Source organism: Microtus oregoni, unplaced genomic scaffold, assembly GCF_018167655.1.
Source record: "Microtus oregoni isolate MIOR12 unplaced genomic scaffold, Mior012 000018F_ref0000195, whole genome shotgun sequence".
NCBI lineage: Eukaryota > Metazoa > Chordata > Mammalia > Rodentia > Cricetidae > Microtus > Microtus oregoni.
In genome coordinates, this window is record NW_024543077.1 from 21,467,132 (window position 1) to 21,485,317 (window position 18,186).

General features: G+C 38.3%; 1 protein-coding gene across 1 annotated transcript; it reads left to right on the forward strand.

The window, feature by feature from the left end:
- Positions 1 to 1,357: 1,357 nt before the first annotated feature.
- On the forward strand, positions 1,358 to 9,040 carry LOC121458677 (40S ribosomal protein S26-like). The gene is made up of 3 exons (XM_041667964.1): positions 1,358 to 1,646; positions 4,695 to 4,733; positions 8,808 to 9,040. Exons 1-3 carry the CDS (start codon positions 1,358 to 1,360, stop codon positions 9,038 to 9,040), a joined length of 561 nt encoding a protein of 186 aa, XP_041523898.1.
- Positions 9,041 to 18,186: the final 9,146 nt, after the last annotated feature.

The following is an 18,186-nucleotide window of genomic DNA, read 5'->3' on the forward strand; positions in this document are numbered from 1 at the left end:
TAGACTGCAACATATGGGCACAGGAGACCACTTCCTATGTAAAACCCCAATAGCACAGACAACAAGAGCAATGATGAATAAATAGGACTTCCTGAAACTGAGAAGCTTCTGTAAAGCAAAGGACACTGTCATTAAATCAAAAAGGAATCTTTATGAATGGGAGAAGATCTTCACCAACCCCACATCAGACAAAGGTCTGATCTCCAAAATATATAAAGAACTCAAGAAACTAGACTTTAAAATTCTAAATAACCCAATTAAAAAATGGAGTACTGAACAGACACAGAATTTTCAACAAAAGAATCTCAAATGATCAAAAGATACTTAAGGTCATATTCAACTTCTTTGGCAATCAGGAAAATGCAAATCAAAACAACTTTGAGATACCATCTTACAACTGTCAGAAAGGCTAAAATCAAAATCACCAATGATAGCCTATGCTGGAGAGGATGTGGAGTAAGGGGAACACTCATCCATTGCTGCTAAGAATGCAAACTTGTGAAACCACTTCGGAAATAAGTGTGGCAGTTTCTCAGGAAATTGTGAGTCAACCTACCTCAGGATCCAGCAATACTACTCTTGGAAATATACCCAAGCATACTACAAAAACATTTGTTCAACTATGTTCATAGCAGCATTATTTGTATTAGCCAGAACCTGGAAACAACCTAGATGCCCCTCAATGGAAGAATGGATAAAGACAGTGTGGAACATATACACATTAGAGTACTACTCAGTGGTAAAAAAAAAAAATAACACCTTGAATTCTGCATGCAAATGGATGGAAATAGAAAATACTATCCCGCCGGGCGATGGTGGCGCACGCCTTTAATCCCAGCACTCGGGAGGCAGAGGCAGGCCGATCTCTGTGAGTTCGAGACCAGCCTGGTCTACATAGCTAGTTCCAGAACAGGCTCCAAAGCCACAGAGAAACCCTGTCTCAAAAAAACCAAAAAAAAAAAATACTATCCCGAGTGAGATAACCCAGACCCAAAAGGATGAATATGGTATGTACTCACTCATTAGTAGACTCTAGCCATCAACAAAGGACATTGAGCCTATAGTTTACAAGCTTAGAGAAGCAAAATAATAACTTGAACCCAAAGAAAATCATACGTAGATCCTCCTGGAAATCGGAAGCAGACAAAATTGCCAGGCAAAAGTTGGGAGCATGGGGGTGGGGGTGAGGGTGGGATGGGGGAAAGGAAGAGTGGGAGAGAGAAGGGAGAAGGGAAGGTTTGAGGAGAGCTTGGTGGAGTGGGAGGGTTGAGATGAAGGAAGGGTGGATATAGGGGCAGGGAAGAAGATATCCTCATTAAGAGAGCCATTTTAGCCTCTTTCGGGACTTGGCTCCAAGATGACCAAAAAAAGGAGAAACAACGGTCGTGCCAAAAAGGGCCGCAGCCATGTGCAGCCAGTTCGCTGCACTAACTGCGCCCGCTGTGTGCCCAAGGACAAGGCCATTAAGAAGTTCATCATTCAGAACATCGTAGAGGTGGCTGCCATCAGGGACATGTCTGAAGCAAGTGTCTTCGATGCCTATGTGCTCCCCAAACTCTATGTCAAGCTGCATTATTGTGTGAGCTGTGCTATTCATAGCAATGTAGTCAGGAATCGATCCCGGGAAGCTCGGAAGGACCGAACACCTTTTTTTTTTTTTAACAAATTTGTCTCTCTTTTTTTTTTAAAAGATTTATTCATTTATTATGTATACAACATTCCTGCAATGTATGTTTGTATGCCAGAAGAGGGCACCAGATCTCATTATAGATGGTTATGAGCCACCATGTGGTTGCTGGGAATCGAACACCTTTGATGTTGGTACCAGAGTTGCTATAAATGACTGCTGCTTTAGGGGTTAAATATTTTGTTAGTGGAGATACAACCAATACACTAAATGATGATAAAACTTTCTGAGTGGATAATAGGTAAATATAGTTGGGCTATATTCAAAATTATTTTATTACCAAAACTATATCATTTGTTTTACTGGAAAAAGGAAAATGGTTTGTTTTTACTGCTGGATCATGTTTTGTGTAGTAAAGAAGAAATTCTTTGGTCAAATTGTAATCTTTGTATATCAATGTTAAGATTTCCTTATTTGTATTATAGTAAATCAATGGTTTTGAGAAAAAAAAGAAATGAACAATTTTCTGAATAGGTATCACATACCATAATTAAATCAAGATCAGGTGAATAATTTAAATCAACCTATAACCTGCAAGGAAAGGGAAGTCATTCCAACCAAAAAAAAAAAAAAAAAAAGCCCAGGGCCAGAGAGTGTCAGGGCAGAATTCCATCAGAACTAAGACCCAATAACAATACTCCTCAAAGGGTTCCACATAATAGAAAGAGAAGGAACATTGCCAAACCCCTTTAATGATGGTACAGTTACACCTCTACTAAAACCATGCAAAGATTCAACCAAAAAAGAAAATTACAGACCCATCTCCCTGATGAGCATAGATGCAAAAATACTCAATAAAATACTAGCTAAAATCTAAGAACACATCAAAAAATCATCTACCATGATGAAGTCAGATTCATCTCAGAGATGCAAGAATGGTTCAACATACAAAAATTTATTAAGAATCCTGCCCTCTTTAAGTTCCTTTCCTGACATCCTTTAGTAGTGAACGACGATATGGCAATATAAGCCAAATTAACCATTTTCTCCCATTAGTACTCTTGATTGCTAAGACTGCCCAGAATCCCTCATTGGCTAGGGCCACCCAGCTGGGACTCACAATATTAACAGCTTCTCTACTGGAGGATCAGAGACCAAATGACTCAGACAGCACAATATCATCCAGTTCTTCCCTCCCAGCCCAGCAGACAGGGCCCCAGTTTAAAAACTTTGTATTTAGTACACATTATTCTACTCCCCTAGATCACATCCTATCCCACATCCAAAGTACAGGGTCCTTTGTGTGCACATTCCATTGTACACTTACTTCCCAGTGCAGCCATCCCATTGGCTCAGAGATGGGAAATCCTGAAGACAAACACAGGTCACATTCATAAAGTAACTATTGTTATTGTGCATCTGTGGTTACTTTGTAACTGTTGTTAAAGAAAAACACACCATAAATTAGAAAACAATCCAGGCATATTTGGGTTTGGAGGCAACAAGGAGAATGTAAATATAATGTGGATTTCATCTCTAAAATTATTTTGAAAACTTGAAATAGACTTTATGGCCATGTGCTCCAGAGACTAGGGATTTGTGTTAGAGCACATTACATATTTCTCATGTATTTTCTCTAAAGATGAACAACTTAATGCAGAAAGGTAACAGTCCTGTTAAGCAGGGCCACAACATTTTCCCCAGATTTTGTATTTTAGATGAGCTACTTTAAATATAGCAATTAGGTTTAAAGATAAGGTCAGTTTCTTTCCCAGATTCTTGATTGCCTTGATCTGTGGACTGCAAACAATGGTCAATCTGGACATTCATGAAACATCTACAATTGACTACCTGATTCCACAATGCTAATTTCAACTACTGTTGAAGGAGGAAAGCTTTCACCCTCAGTACAACTTCTCCCTTTCTGAACTGTGTCTCCACCAGCTTCATGTTGGTCAATGACCTCAACTCTTGCACAGGTCTCTCTTCTTCTAAGTCCCCAATAAAGGCCAGAAAGATCAGCAGACACTCAGTAACTACTCTACATTTCTTCTTCATTGACAAGTCAATGCCAAACCTGTAAGAAGTTGCAGGACTGTTTTCCCAGCACTGGGCAGCAGAGGCAGGATTAGGTGTTCAAAATGATTCTCAATTATATAGTATGAGGCAAGCCTAAACTATAAGAGACAAAGAAATCAATAATTAACATCACTTGAGAGAAATAAAATGCAACTATTAATGACTTGAAACATTGGAGGACAGAAACAGAGACAAGAGGAGCAATACACTTAAAAAAATATCTGAAAATTACACTAATAAGATTTTAAAATGATAAAAATATTGCACTCTTGAGATTAAATAAAACTTTCTATATTGACTTTGAAACAGAGTTGGCCTTTCTATAGGAGAGGGAATGTCACTAATAAGAGATAGATTAATGGTTTCTATATACATATGTTGGCTACTGAGATCTGTAACCTGACACATAAAGTTAGTCAATGGCCTGTTTCTCAAATCTCTGAGCTGACATAACTGTGTCAAGCAAGATCAACCATGTCTGCATAGAATTGTTGCCTAATTGCCTTTCCTGGAACTAGCTCCTGTAGACCAGGCTGGCCTTGAACTTACAGCCAGCCTTTGCCTCCCTAGTGCTGGGATTAAAGGCCTATGCCAACTCTGCTCAGCCAGGAACATTTTCATAATGGTGACTCCAATAATTGATTGCCTCCACTGTTTCCCCTGCAGTGTACACAATAAACTATTTATCCTATTGTGGTCTGAAGACATAAGGAATGCTCCATATGCAAATCCTTTTCCTGCAACTGCAATGCATAGTCAACTACATGACTCAAATGCATAATTTTAAAACTGTGAGGTGGTACAGTATTTTTAAAGGAATTTTGAAAATCTAATATACAGGACAGCAAGGTCATTGCCCTGGATAGCAGCAGACTTAGGGCACCTGAGACAACATAAGAGAACTTGTCTCAGGAACTATTTTTCTAACAGGATGGAAATGAAGCTGTTCTAGAATTAATATGCCTTTCCATTGAGAAATAACTCTACACACCTAGGAGATTAATAAAGAAAAACGTCTTTAATGATGGTAGACAACAATCTCTAGCTAAATATCAAAGAGGAGCCAGCTAGACAGATTCCACATTTGCTGTTGTCCTTAAGTGTCCTTTAGGTTTAGGCTCTAGGTTACACTTTGAACATTGAAATAGAAACAGGGAACTTGCCAGGCTACACATTTAGGCTGATAGGAGTCTTACAGAGCAAAGATATTCTCAGGATACTTTCTTCATTACATTGGTAACAGGAATGAGCAGGTCATGCTTCAGTAACAGGGTCCTGAGGTGAAGGTCACAGGGGTGAGAAGGATGGGAAAACTAAAATGTAAAAAAGATAAAATCCTAGGGTAGGGAAGTCTTGCAGATGCCTAGTAAACTTCCTAGGAAAAACTGCATCTTGCTGGGCATTGATGGCACACACCCTTGCTGCGCCAAGTGATCTCTTTGAGTTCAAGGACAGCCTGATTTACCCAGTGAGTTCCAGAATAGTCAGGACACTCCTAGAGACAAACCTTGTCTCAAAAAATTTTTAAAAGGAGAATAGCATCTTGTATAATTCCAAGGGAGAAATGAAAGATATTAGAGAATTATAAGTACAAATTATCACATGAATTTAGGAGGAGACTACTCAAACAAATCTATACAATGAGAACACAGGGTATCTCAAGAACTTTACTATGAGCAGAGTGGCCATGGGACTGATAACTAAATCTCCATATGGTGGGAAGAGTGGGTTATTAGAATCTGAAGCAACCCCTCCACAAAGGCCTTGTCACCAGACCATTACCAGCTCCCCTAAACATATTTCTGGTTTTAGAGAAGGAGCTTTGTTTTATTATCAGTAGATCAGATCCCTAGGGAAACTCAAAAGGCTTAGGCACCAGTCTATTACTAGGTCTCCCAAGATTGTTCTTCCTTCCTCAAGAGGGCATAAAAAAAAAGCCTTGATTGATCAGGTAACTCCTCCAGACAACAATGTTTTGCATTTCAATTATATGTCACCTGGTGTCATATTGCCCATTTGAAAGAACTGTGCTTTTCTCAAATAGAAAACTGGAACTTTATACCACATCAGGCCTTAAAGTAGGCCTCCTTGAAAAGCTTGTTAGAGGTTGTGTTTTGATATGGTGATGTGCCTGGTGTCTGGTTTTAAGTCAGTGGTGGCTTCTTTGTAATAATTTAGAGGAAAATATCTGGACAATCCAGTTAAACAATGTGTACCCTAGCATTCTAATCTCTAACAGCCCTAATTAAAATACATTTAACTTTTGGGTAATTTAGGGGCAGTCCTCTCTCAGCTAATTGTACTTTGTGATATTGAACTATGTCCAAGGCATTGGCAAATCCTTTATATCAGCAATTCTTCTCTTCTATATTGCAGCTTAGAAGTGCAGTGCTACACAAGAGGTGAGATGCCTTGATACTGTCCACATAGTTAAATATAAATGGAGATTGTATGTAAGGTTAAATGCAAAGTGCTCAATTTTGAGAAGATACTGGAGAAACAAGGCTTCTCTGAGTATGGCATATGAAGTTGACAAGAAAAATGTTTGTACACACAGCACCCTACTTCCAATTCTCTAAGCAGATTTAGGCCACAGTGCAAAGTTATTCAGAGACCTGACCCTAGGTCTATGAATTAACAAAGACCACATGGGACTTCACAATACAGGGAATATGGCAGCAGGTTTCCACACCAATCCCAGGAGGATGTACCATGCTGTCTCCCTCACTTCATCCTCTGTTCCTCCCCATCTGGAGACAACATTCCCTTGCTCACAATGTTGCTGTTTCCCAGCTGGTCAAAGCTCTCAGTTCTTCAACTCCCAGCAGCAACAATTACACTGCAGCATAAAAAACCACTGAAGGCAGCTCCTCTGCAAAGCTGAGTCTGAACATGGCTGCCCAGAAGAGGCCGGCATGACTTAAAGGGCCTGATTAGCTAATTCGGTCTGAATGAAAAAAAACACTGTCCACAGGGCTATAGTGTGCTTAAAGACACAGCACAGTGGTTCCTGGCCATTGCTCCCACCCCAGTCAAACATCTTTTCTAGAAGGGCCAAGATATGTATTTCATAACACTTATCCCTGGCTTCCAAAAGTAGACACTGTCATAATCTTGCACTCCATAGGAACTTTCCCTTTTTCTTCCAGGACACAATGTGGCTAGCTAGCTTGTACAGTGTACTGTGCTGTGCTAGGTGGGTGCAGTGATTTCCTGTCCCATGGTGGAAAGAATGCTCAGAATATTATTAACAGCTAAAGAGAATTTTAAGGTAATAAATGGAGAAGTTTGTGCTGTGGCTTCATGCTGAGATCAGATGAACTGAAGGTACTTTTTATGGTGTTGGTAAAGTTATCTTTTAGAATAAGAATCAAAATTGATAATTGACTTTTCACAGTGTCATCCACTTGAATTTCAACTAAAACCTTATGGTACAGTATGAACATGCCAGAGGCATTTCCTTCCATCATTTGTTTAATTTACAATTGTTCCTACATGATTTTGAGGAAAGAATGTCACTAAATGTCTTTGCTTTTACATTGTGATTATCATTAAAGTGGATTTGTTAATTGAGCATGCTTAAGGAAAGGGAGAACATTGCATGAGCATGTTCAGACTCCCTACGTAAAATCTCCATGCTTCATTCGTTGAGGAAAAACAATTTTGAAAACAACTTTATAAACATTCTTTATGCCTCCTACAGGCAAGAATTTTTTCTCATTTCATCTGTCTTGGCTGTTGAAATGTCTGGCTATTTTTGGCAGTTCAAATTGACTACACAAAGAATTGATTATACCTGAGGAGATTTTACTTAAAGGTTTGAAATGGGAAAATATTCCTTTAATGTGTATAGTTTGAGATGATAGGATCCACATTAAGCTGCTTGGTGTTTGTGCACACTTAACCAGTGAGCTATCTCTCTCACTCATGTCTGTGTGCAGTTTTAACACCATCACTCATGAGCAGTGGGATTTTCTAAATTTGAGACCAGTCTGGCCTACAGAATGAGTTCTACAACTACACAGAAAAATCCTGTCTTGAAATCACCAAAAAAATAAAAATGAACCTGAATCCAACAAAGACTATGACCCAACTTTAATCAGCATCTCCCATTCTGGTAGCAGCAGTCACATATAAAGTATTTTGAAGAAGAAGAAAAGTCTCTGTTTTGCCTCCGTGCTCTAGCTCTGGCTACCAAGCTCATTCCTTTACTAGCATTAGAGCCTACTGCATTGTAATTTTGATGAATACTTAAAACCAGCTGAGTCACAGAGCCTTGGGGGCAGAACAACTACTAGAATCTTCACCTGACCTTAGACAAAAGGCTGAGAAGCAAGCTATTGGATTCTTCAATTGCCATTGGTAGGCAGCTATTCTTAAGTTACCTGGACAATAGCTTGTGAGACATTTTAATAAGCCTACTTTTTACATACATGGTGAGATTCATTCTACAAATCCTGTTCTTAAGAGAATCTTAAATACTGCAGTTGTATATTTTATTCACCTGACTATGGAGTGAGATGTGCTGGCTAACAATAGTGCTCATTCTTTCTAGCTCCATTATTCTCTACATATTCAAATTTCCATGAACACTATTCTTTTTATTATTATTCATTTACCTGGAATTTGCTTCAAATTTAAGGAACAAAACCCATAAAGCAATGAGCCATTATCCACCTTTCTGATGGGGGAAAGACTGATCATCTTGATTGAGATCTGTTTCCTGCTTTTCTCTTTCCTGTTGTATAAAATCCCTGTGAAAACCATATAAAAAGTACCTTCAGTTCATCTGACCTCAGAAATGAAGCCACAGAACAAATATTTCATTTAGTAACTTTAAAACTCTCTTTAATTGTTAGTATTCTAGGCATCCTTACCCCATGGGACAGGAAAATGCTTGATCCACCTAGCACAGTGCACCCTACAAGTCATATAGTGTGCTGGAAGAAAAAGGGAAAGTTCCTAGGCGTGCAAGAAGATGACATTGATTGCTTTTGTAGCCAGGGGCAAGTGCTATTGAAATGTATATATTCTCAGATCTGGAGAAGTTCTCTATTAGGGGCAATGGATTGCACAGGAATCAGTATTCTGTGTCTTTAAGCACACTGTATCCCTATGGGAGGTGCTCTTGTCACTCAGGACTCAGTAGCCAATCATGCACTCCAGGTGACCTGCCAGTCAGAAGCAGTGCAGGTCTCTTCCTGGGAAGCCATCTTCAGTCTTGGCTTTGAAGTGGAGCTGGCGCCAGAGAATTCCTGTTCTCCGGTGCAGTTGCTGTTGCAGGGAGACGATGCACTGAGAATTTTTGCAAAATGGAGAAGCCCAACATGGTAAGTGAGGAAATGCTGTCTCCTGATGGGGAGGAGCAGAGGGTGAGGTGCAGAAAACACTATGGTGTTACCTCCATGGGTCTGGGTGGGAACCTGCCATCATTCTCCCTGTATGTGAAGTCCCTCATGGTCCCTGCTATCTCCTGAACCTAGGAGCAGGCCTCTGAATAACTTTGTTCTGTGGCTTCATCTCCTTAGAGTACTGGGAGCAGGAAGTTGTGTGTAAAAACACTTTCCTAGTCAACTTCAACAGTGTTCTTGCACTCATGGAAACAAGTTGCCAAACTCAGAGAAGCCTAGATTCTCCAATATCTTCTCGGTATCGAGCACTTTGCATTTAAGCTTTAAATATGATCTGAATTGAGATTTAAATTTGTAGAGGTTATCAAAGGCATCTCATGTGTTGTGTAGCTTTCCACTACTGTACCATAATGTTGAAGAGTAGAATTGGTGATACAATAGATTGACCAATGCTTAAAAAATAATTAGTCTCACAAAGTAGAATTTAGCAGAGGGAGAACTTCATGTAAAACACCCAGACTTTAAATATATGCTAATCAGAACTGGAAGAGATTAGAATGCCCTGGTACACATTGTTTACCAGGATTGTGCAGATATTTGACTCCAAACCATTTCAAAGAAGCCATCACTGATTTAAAAATAAAAACTCACTGCCAGGTAGTAGTGGTGCGTGCCTTTAATTCCCACACTCTGGAGGCAGAATCTGATGGATTTCTTTGAGTTCAAGGCAAACCTGATCTACAAGAGTTCCAGGACAGGCTCCAAAGCTACTGAGAAACACCTCGAAAAATCCCCGAGTACAGGGATTAAAGGCGTGCTGCACCACTGCCCGCCTAAGATGTTATTCTTAAGAAGCTTACTAGACTTGCCTGGATCTTCTGCAACACCTCCTCACCTTACCTTTTTTATCTTTTACTTGTCCAGTCCAGTCTTTCTTTTCCCTTGTGATCGTCACCTTAGAACCCTGTCTGTAACTGGTAACTGGCATACTTAAGAGAATATTCTGAGAATACTTTTGCCTAAATATTTAGACTGGCAAGTTTCCTGTTTCTATTTCAATTGTTCAAAATTAATCTGGACCATTATCCTAAGGGATACTTATGGATAACAGCATATATTGAATGCAAAATCTGTCTATCCTAGCTCCCCTTGAGCATTGGACAGAGATCAATGCATAACATCATTTAAGAAACTTTTCTTTATTAATCTTCTAAGTGTGTATTGTGATTTCTCTGTAGAAAGGCATATTAATTGTAGAAGAGCTGCATTTCTGTCCGGATAAAAATATTGTTTCTGAGACAACTTCTGTTATTTTGACTCAGATGGCTTTGGTCCCTGTCTGTTGCTTTCCTGGACAATCTTGAGTGTCCTCTATATTACACCCTCAAAGTTCTTAAGTGACTGTACCCATTCACAGTTTTAAAATTATGTATTTGCCTGGCAGTGATGGTGCACTCGGGAGGCAGAAGCATGCAGGTCTCTGTGAGTTTGAATCCAGTGTAGTCTACAAGAACTAGTTCCTGGACAGGCACCAAAGCTCAGAGATACCATGTCTCAAACAAAACCAATAAAATAAAATAAAAATGCATTTGAGCCATGTAGTTGACTGTCCAACACAGTCACAGGAAAAGGATTTGCACATGGAGCATTTCTTCTGTCCTCAGACCACAATAGGAAGAATAGATTATTGTGTGCACTGCAGGGGGCACAGCATAGGCAATCAGCTGTTGCAGCCACCACTATGAGAAAGGGCCTGATTGTGGTAGCAGGAGAGGTTTGTAATTGCCCAGCATGTGTAAATTAATGTTGTGTGATTGTGTGGGTGTCCAGATTAGGAAGGTTATCTTGAGTCAAGTAACATTTAATTTGCAATTAGGCAACTATCCTCTGCAGATATGATCGATCTTTGTTTATTGATATTTACTGAGCTCTACAATTTCTTTGCTTCATTCCCCGCCTCTCCACTCCCGCTTCAACACTCTCCCAAGGTCCCCATGCACCCAATTTACTCAGGAAATCTTGTCTCTTTATCCTTTATTCTTCCCATGTAGATTAGATGTTTGTCAGTCTCTCTTAGCATCCTCATTTTTGTCTAAGATCTGGGATTGTGGTTTGTAGGCTGGCTTTCTTTGCTTTATGCTTAAAAACCACCTATAAGTTAGTACATGTGATAATTGTCTTTCTGTGTCTGGGTTACCTCACTCAAAATAATGTTTTCTAGATCCATCAATTTTCCTGCAAAATCCAAGATGTTGTTATTTTTTTTCTGCTGTGTAGAACTCCATAGTGTAAATGTACCACACTTTTCTTATTCATTCTTCTATGGAGGAGCATTTAGGTTGTTTCCACATTCTGGCTATGACAAACAAAGCTGCTATGAACATAGTTGAGCACATGTCCTTGAGGCACGATTAAGCATCTTTTGATTATATACCCAAAAGTGGTATTACTGGGTCTTGAGAAAGGTCATTTCCTAATTTTCTGAGAAATTACCACACTGACATCCAAAGGGACTGTATCAGCTTGCATTCCCACAAGCAATGCAGAAGTGTTTCTATTTCCCCAAAAGCTCTCCAGCATAAGTTGTCATCAGTGTTTTTAATCCTGGACATTCTTTCAGGTGTTAGATGGAATGTCAGAGATGTTTTGATTTGCATTTCTCTGATTAATGATATTGAACATTTCCTTAATTGTCTTTCAGCTATTTTAGATTGCTCTGTTGAGAGTTCTCTGTTTAGGTCTGTACTCTATTTTTTATTGGATTATGAGTTCTTCTGGAGTCCAATATCTTAAGTTCTTTGTATAATTTGAAGATCGGACCTCTGTCTGATGTGGGATTTTGATCTTTTCCCATTCTGTAGGCTGTCATTTTGCCTTGTTAACCTGTCCTTTGCTTTACAGAAGCTTTTTAGTTTCAGGATGCCCCATTTAATTTTTCCTTTAGTGTCTGTGCTACTGCGGTTATGTTTAGGAATTGGTTCCCTGTGCCAATGCATTCAAGTGTACTTCCCAATTTTTCTTCTGTAATTTTCAGTGTGGCTGGCTTTATGTTGAGGTCTTTGATCCATTTGGACTTGAGTTTTGTGCATGCTGATAGATATGGGTCTATTTTAATTTTTCTACATGTTGATATCCAGTTATGCCAGCGCCACTAGTTAAATGTGTTTTCTTTTTTCCATTTGATATTTTTTCATTCCTTCTCAAATATCAGGTGTTTAAAGATATGTGAGTTGATATCTGGGTCTTCTATTTAGCTCAATTGGTCCTCCTGTCTGTTCTAATGACAATACCAGGCTGTTTTCAGTAATGTATCTCTGTAGTAAAGATTGAAGACAGGGATTGTGATGCTTCCAGAAGTTCTTTTATTGTATAGGATTGTTTGGCTATCCTGAGTTTTTTGTTTTTCAAATGAATTTGAGTGCTGTTCTTTTGAAATCTTTGAAGAATTTTGCTGGGATTTTGATGGGCATTGTATTCAATCTGTAGATTGCTTTTGGTAAGAAATATGATCGATCTTGCTTGACAGAGTTATGTCGGCTCAGAGATTTGAAAAACAGTCCATGGACTAACTCTATGTATTCGGTTACAAATCTCTGCGTGAACATATGTATATTTGTACCATCAATCTACCTCTTGTTAATGATATTCTTTCTCCTAGGGAATGGCCTACTCCTTTTTAAAATCAATATAGAAAATTTTATTTAATCTTAAAAGTGCATTTTTTTTGGTGTGTTGAGACAAGGCTTCTCTGTAGCTTTGGAGCCTGCCCTGGAACAAGCTCTTGTAGACCAGGCTGGCCTCAAACTCACAAAGATCCACTTTCTTCTGCCTCCTGAGTGCTGGGAATAAAGGCCTGAGCCACTACTGCACAGTTAAAAGTGCATTATTATCATCACTTTAAAAATCACTTTTTGGTTTCAGTTTCAAATACTTTCTTTAAGTGAATTGCTGCTGTTATCTCTATTTGTTTCTGTTTTCCAAGGTTTCTAAGTCATTGATAGTTTCATTTCATTTCTTTCAAGTTATGTTGATTTCTATGTAGAGCAATGTCTCCTATACTTTAGGCTTGCCTCATGCTACATAATTGAGAATTATTTTGAACACCTAATCCTGCCTCTGTTGCCAGTTCTGGGAAGACAGTCCTGCAACTCCTTCCAGGTGTGTCCTTCTCTAGTCAGTGAGAAAGAAAAATAGAGCAGTTAATGAGTGTCTGCTAATCATTCTGGCTTTTATTGGGGACTTAGAAATGAAGAGGGATTGGTATAAGAATTGAACTTATTGACCAACTTTGAAGCTGGTGGAGACACAGTGCAGGAATTGAGAGGTTGGCCTGAGGGTAAGAGCTTTCCTCCTTCAACTGAGATTACTTATGTGGAATCAGGAGGTCAATTGTGATGCTGTATGATTATCCTGATTGACCATTGTTTGCAGTCCACAGACAATGGTAATCTAGGTATGGCACTTACCTTATCTTGAAATCTAGTTGTGATATTTACAATAGTTCATCAAAAACAGATAATCTGGGTAAAATGTTGTGGCCCTGCTTAACAGGACTGTTACTTTTCTGGAATAAGGTGTTCATCTTTAGGGAAAATACATGAGAAATATTTATTGTGCTCTAATAAAAATCCTTAGTCTCTCGAGCACATGGCCATAAAGTCTATTTCAAGTTTTCAAAATAATTTTTGAGCTTAAAACTGCATCATATTCTCATTGTCTTTGCTCCCTCCGAGCCATAACATGATCCTGATTGTTTTCTAATTCATGGTCTGTTTTTGTTTAACAACAGTTACAAAGTAACCACAGTTACACAGGAACAGTGATTCCTTTATGAATGTGACCTGTGTTTGTCTTCAGGATTTTCCTTCTCTGAGGCAATGGGATGGCTGCACTGGAAAGTGAGTGTGCAATGCAATGTGCACACAGAGGACCCTGTACTTTGGATGTGGAACAGGATGTGCTCTAGGGTAGTGGAATAATGTATACTAAATACAATCTTTTTAAACAGGGGCCCTGTCTGCTGGGCTGGGAGGGCAGAACTGGAAGGACTGTGCAGTCTGAGTCATTTAATCTCTGATCCTCCTATAGAGGAACTGCTAATATTGTGAGCCCTAGCCAATGTGGAATTACGGGAAGAGTTAGCAATTGGGAATACAAGTAGCAGACAGTTTGTGGGTTCTTTCCATGATTCTATTCTGCCTCTGCAGTAGGTGTAGGCAGGAAGATCACAAGCTATATCGTGGTGAGCGTTGGGTGAAGCTTTGATCACTTCTAGCAATCATATAGAGAGTATCATACACAAAAATATATACAAACATACACAAAAAATAGCAGTAACCTTAATTTCAGAAGTGGTTGGAACTCCAAGTAGTTAGAGTAAATCAAGTTGATTTACATGTAAACTGATTCTTTAAAAATCTGTTCTCTTGAAATTCCATTTAAAAAGATTTCATTTCCTCACTGTGATGCAGACTTGGATTCCATCACCAATTGTAGGAAACATGGTAAGTGATCCTAACAGACATAATTTTCTTTATCACAAGAGAATGAGATGCTTTCAGTAATCAAATCTATTTTCTGTAAAGGAAAAACATCAGAAGACTTCAAGTGAATATTGTAAATTTTGGTGAAAGAGCCCTTCTCACCGAACCCATTTTCTATTATTGGTAAAGGAGAGAACAGGAGTGTACAGCATGTGTGATGGCCAGTGATTCAGTGAATTAGATTAGAACCTTGTTGTTCTTCTTTAAGAAACAATTATATATATATATATATGTGTGTGTGTGTGTATGTGTGTGTGTGTGTGTTTGTGCATGTGTGTGTATGTAGATTTGTGTTTGTGCCTTGTTTTGTCAATGGTGTCATCCATATTGTTGATTTTGTGAACCATAATTTAATTATATCATTCATTGTTTGTGAAAACGATGGACCTTCCCCAGTTTGTACTCAGAATATTTTTTATATTTTTTGGTGATAAACAGTTTTACTTTTCTCTTCTTGATCTCAGATGCTTGCTTCTAAGTATTTTATTTTATTTTTTCATTTATATTTTAATAATAAACCTTGCCTGAAGATCATAAAGTAAAACAGATGCCATGGCCCGCCTTACACCCCAGGCAATACTGACACACACCTTTAATCCCAGTAGTCACACTAGTTTGTTGTAGAGTCAATGCTGGTGTCTCATATCTTTAATCCTATCACTAAGGAGTTGCAGATAGGAAGTGGCATGCTTGGGAAGAGAGAGGAATATAAGGTGGTATGAGAGAAGAGCTGAGGATTGAGTGTTTTGTAGAAACAGCATTCACTTTGAGGACTTATAGAGACGGGATACCCCATTTGGTGAGTCTTAACAACATTTATCTAGGGCTTCCCTTGGAGGGAATGCTGAGGCTAAGGAAAAGTTAGATTAAGAGAAATGAAGACAGAATCATAGGTTAGACTGAAAGGATGAAAGGTCAATAGAAAACAGCCTGAGTTTATTTCTCAGCCAGCATATGTACTAAACACAGTCAAAATGCACATCAAAAAGCAGTACAGTCAGCTCCCCACCTTCCTGCACTGTGCTTGGAGGCAGCTCAAACCTGTGCATTATCTGATTCAGCTAAGCAGCTTCTAATCATTAACTAGGGGTGCCCCTGGCTGGCCTCCACTAGCCCAAATGTTAATAGAAAAAAAATGGACTCTTTTAGTTGGGCAAAATGCTTTTTCTGTTGGCTAACGCAGATGTTATTCACAGCCCTCAAGGTTACTAGAACAGCAGGTATGCTTGGACTCAAATAGAATCTTTAAGTCTGAAATGACTCCAGATGGAAACTGAGTCACATGTGGGCTCCAACATTGGACTGGGAACTTTATAGAGCTAAGATCTAGTGGATGGATGCTGTGCTTCATTGATCTTTCAGCTTCCCGCCCAACTAACTGATTACAGGATTTATGAACAACATCAGTTTGCACTACATCTAAAATCTAATTTAAATAAAAGGCTTCTTTTTAATTCCTGTTCATGATTTGGGTCTAAATCTCTATCAAGTAACTTAAAAGTAAGTTTTTGGATTCTGTATATAAATAAAAAACTATGCTCCTTTAACCTCTTTGAGCTTTACTACATATAGCACTTAAAAGGTTTTCTACAGTAAACCACGATCATTCTTAGCAGTGACCATTAAAATCTTAATGATTTTACATTGATTCCTCCTAGAGTGTGGTAATGCCACTAAACTGACTACCCTCCTCCAAAGGTCAGCTTTGGGCTATAAATTATTCAGGATGATTCCAAGATTACTATCTAATATGGTCCTCATGCACTACACTAGACAGAACTTGAGATAATTCCTATACTTTCCCATTACACAAAGACTGGACAAGAAATAATACAGGTAATTCTCCCATAAATTGAAATTATCTTAGGTTTATTTCAGGGACCCTTATAGATGCCGTTGCTCACAGACATCAAAATATAATTTCAAAAGCATGGTTCCCATATTCCTAAGAGTTGGGGTTTGGTCATTCATTAGGTCATGAATTATGCCAACATTGAGGTGGAGGAGGTAACAAGTTACTATGGGTAATGGTAAAAAATATAAACAAAGGAGAAAATATTTAGTTATCTTGTTCTGAAAAGAAATAGGGAAGATATAGAAATCATAGGATAAATGATAGATTACTAATTTGACCTTAAATAAAAAACTATTTTTATTAAATATTTTATATTAGTATGGATTTTTTATATTAATACATATTTGAGATTATTTTTGTTATATTGTAGATGTTTCTAATCTTATTTAACATATTTTTGTATATTCATGGAAATTTAAGGTTATTTTTGATAAAAGATACTGTACATACATATCTACTCTTATGTAAGGTTTTCTGCCGAACTTTATGATATAAAATAAATCTCTAGTCCTGAAAATTACTATTACAAGCTATTTAAATTAATAAAATTACAAGTTAATGTTACATATTATAATCATACTTATAGTCATGTTAGGTAGGCGTTCAAGGTGAAGCCAAAAGATATTTCATTTTCATTTTTTTCATGATAGGATTCCTTTGAATTACTCTGGTTGTTCTGGAAATCACTTTGTAGAACATACTGGCCTTGAGCACACTGAGATCAACCTGCTTTTGCCACACAAGTACTGGGATTAAAGAATGCCCCATCACTCTCTGGCCAAAAATACATTTTCAATAAGTCATCAAATATTTCCTATTCAAAATATGGCACTTAAGATGTTATGATTATATAAGGCATTTCTGTTCCTGACAACACCAATCTACTTCAGAGAAATTATGGATATCATAGAAATGACTAAATGTAGTTAACTTTCTTGCTGGCAAGACTTAGGCACTGGCAAGAAACTGCCCTTTGATTTGACTACTGACAGTATACTGTCTAAATTAGATAGGCAGGACATGAAAGAAAGTGACAGCTGAGCATTGCCATGGCAAAGAAGGACAATCCTTCAAAATTCCTGCTTCACAGAAACTTGGTCAGATTTTCTAGGTGTATAGGCTAAAGTTAAAATTCCAACAGTACAGTGGAATCTTGGGTGACTGTCCAGGCAGTCAGTAGTTTATGTCATTTCTTGGATTTTTAAAATTGTTTTCATTGAGGTATATATTTTTCTCTGCTCTCCTCCCTTCCTGATTTCTAAAGTGATTGTGCCAGTTTGCATGCCCACCAGCACTGGAGAAGTTTTCCCATCACCCTACATCCTCTCCAGCATAAACTATCTTCAGTGTTTTTGATCTTGGCTATTCTTACAGGTGTAAGGTGGGATCTCAGAGTTGTTTTTACATTTCTTAATGGCTAAGGATGTTGAGCATTTCCTTAAGTGTCTTTCAGTCATTTTATAGTCATCTCTTGAGAGTTCTGTGTTTAATTCTGTACAATTATTTTTCTATTGGCTTATTTGTTCTTCTGATGACCAGTTACTTGAGCTCTTTATATATTTTGGATATCATCCCTCTGTTTGATGTGGGGTTGAAGAAGACCTTTTCCATCCTGTAGGCTGCCGTTTTATTGAACATTTCCTCTGCTTTTCAGAAAGTTCTCAGTTTTAGGTGGTCCCATCTATTAAATATTGCTATTAGTGTTCGTGCTGCTGGGGTTATATTTAAAAA

What these genes read in the sequence shown, in the direction of transcription:
- LOC121458677 (XM_041667964.1), top strand. Translation starts at nt 1,358, where the DNA reads ATGACCAAAAAAAGGAGAAACAACGGTCGTGCCAAAAAGGGCCGCAGC. An exon ending in AGCTCGGAAGGACCGAACAC is followed by an intron (nt 1,647 to 4,694) that starts CTTTTTTTTTTT and finishes AATAACTCTACA; the next exon opens with CACCTAGGAGATTAATAAAG. An exon ending in GAAAAACGTCTTTAATGATG is followed by an intron (nt 4,734 to 8,807) that starts GTAGACAACAAT and finishes TGTGTCTTTAAG; the next exon opens with CACACTGTATCCCTATGGGA.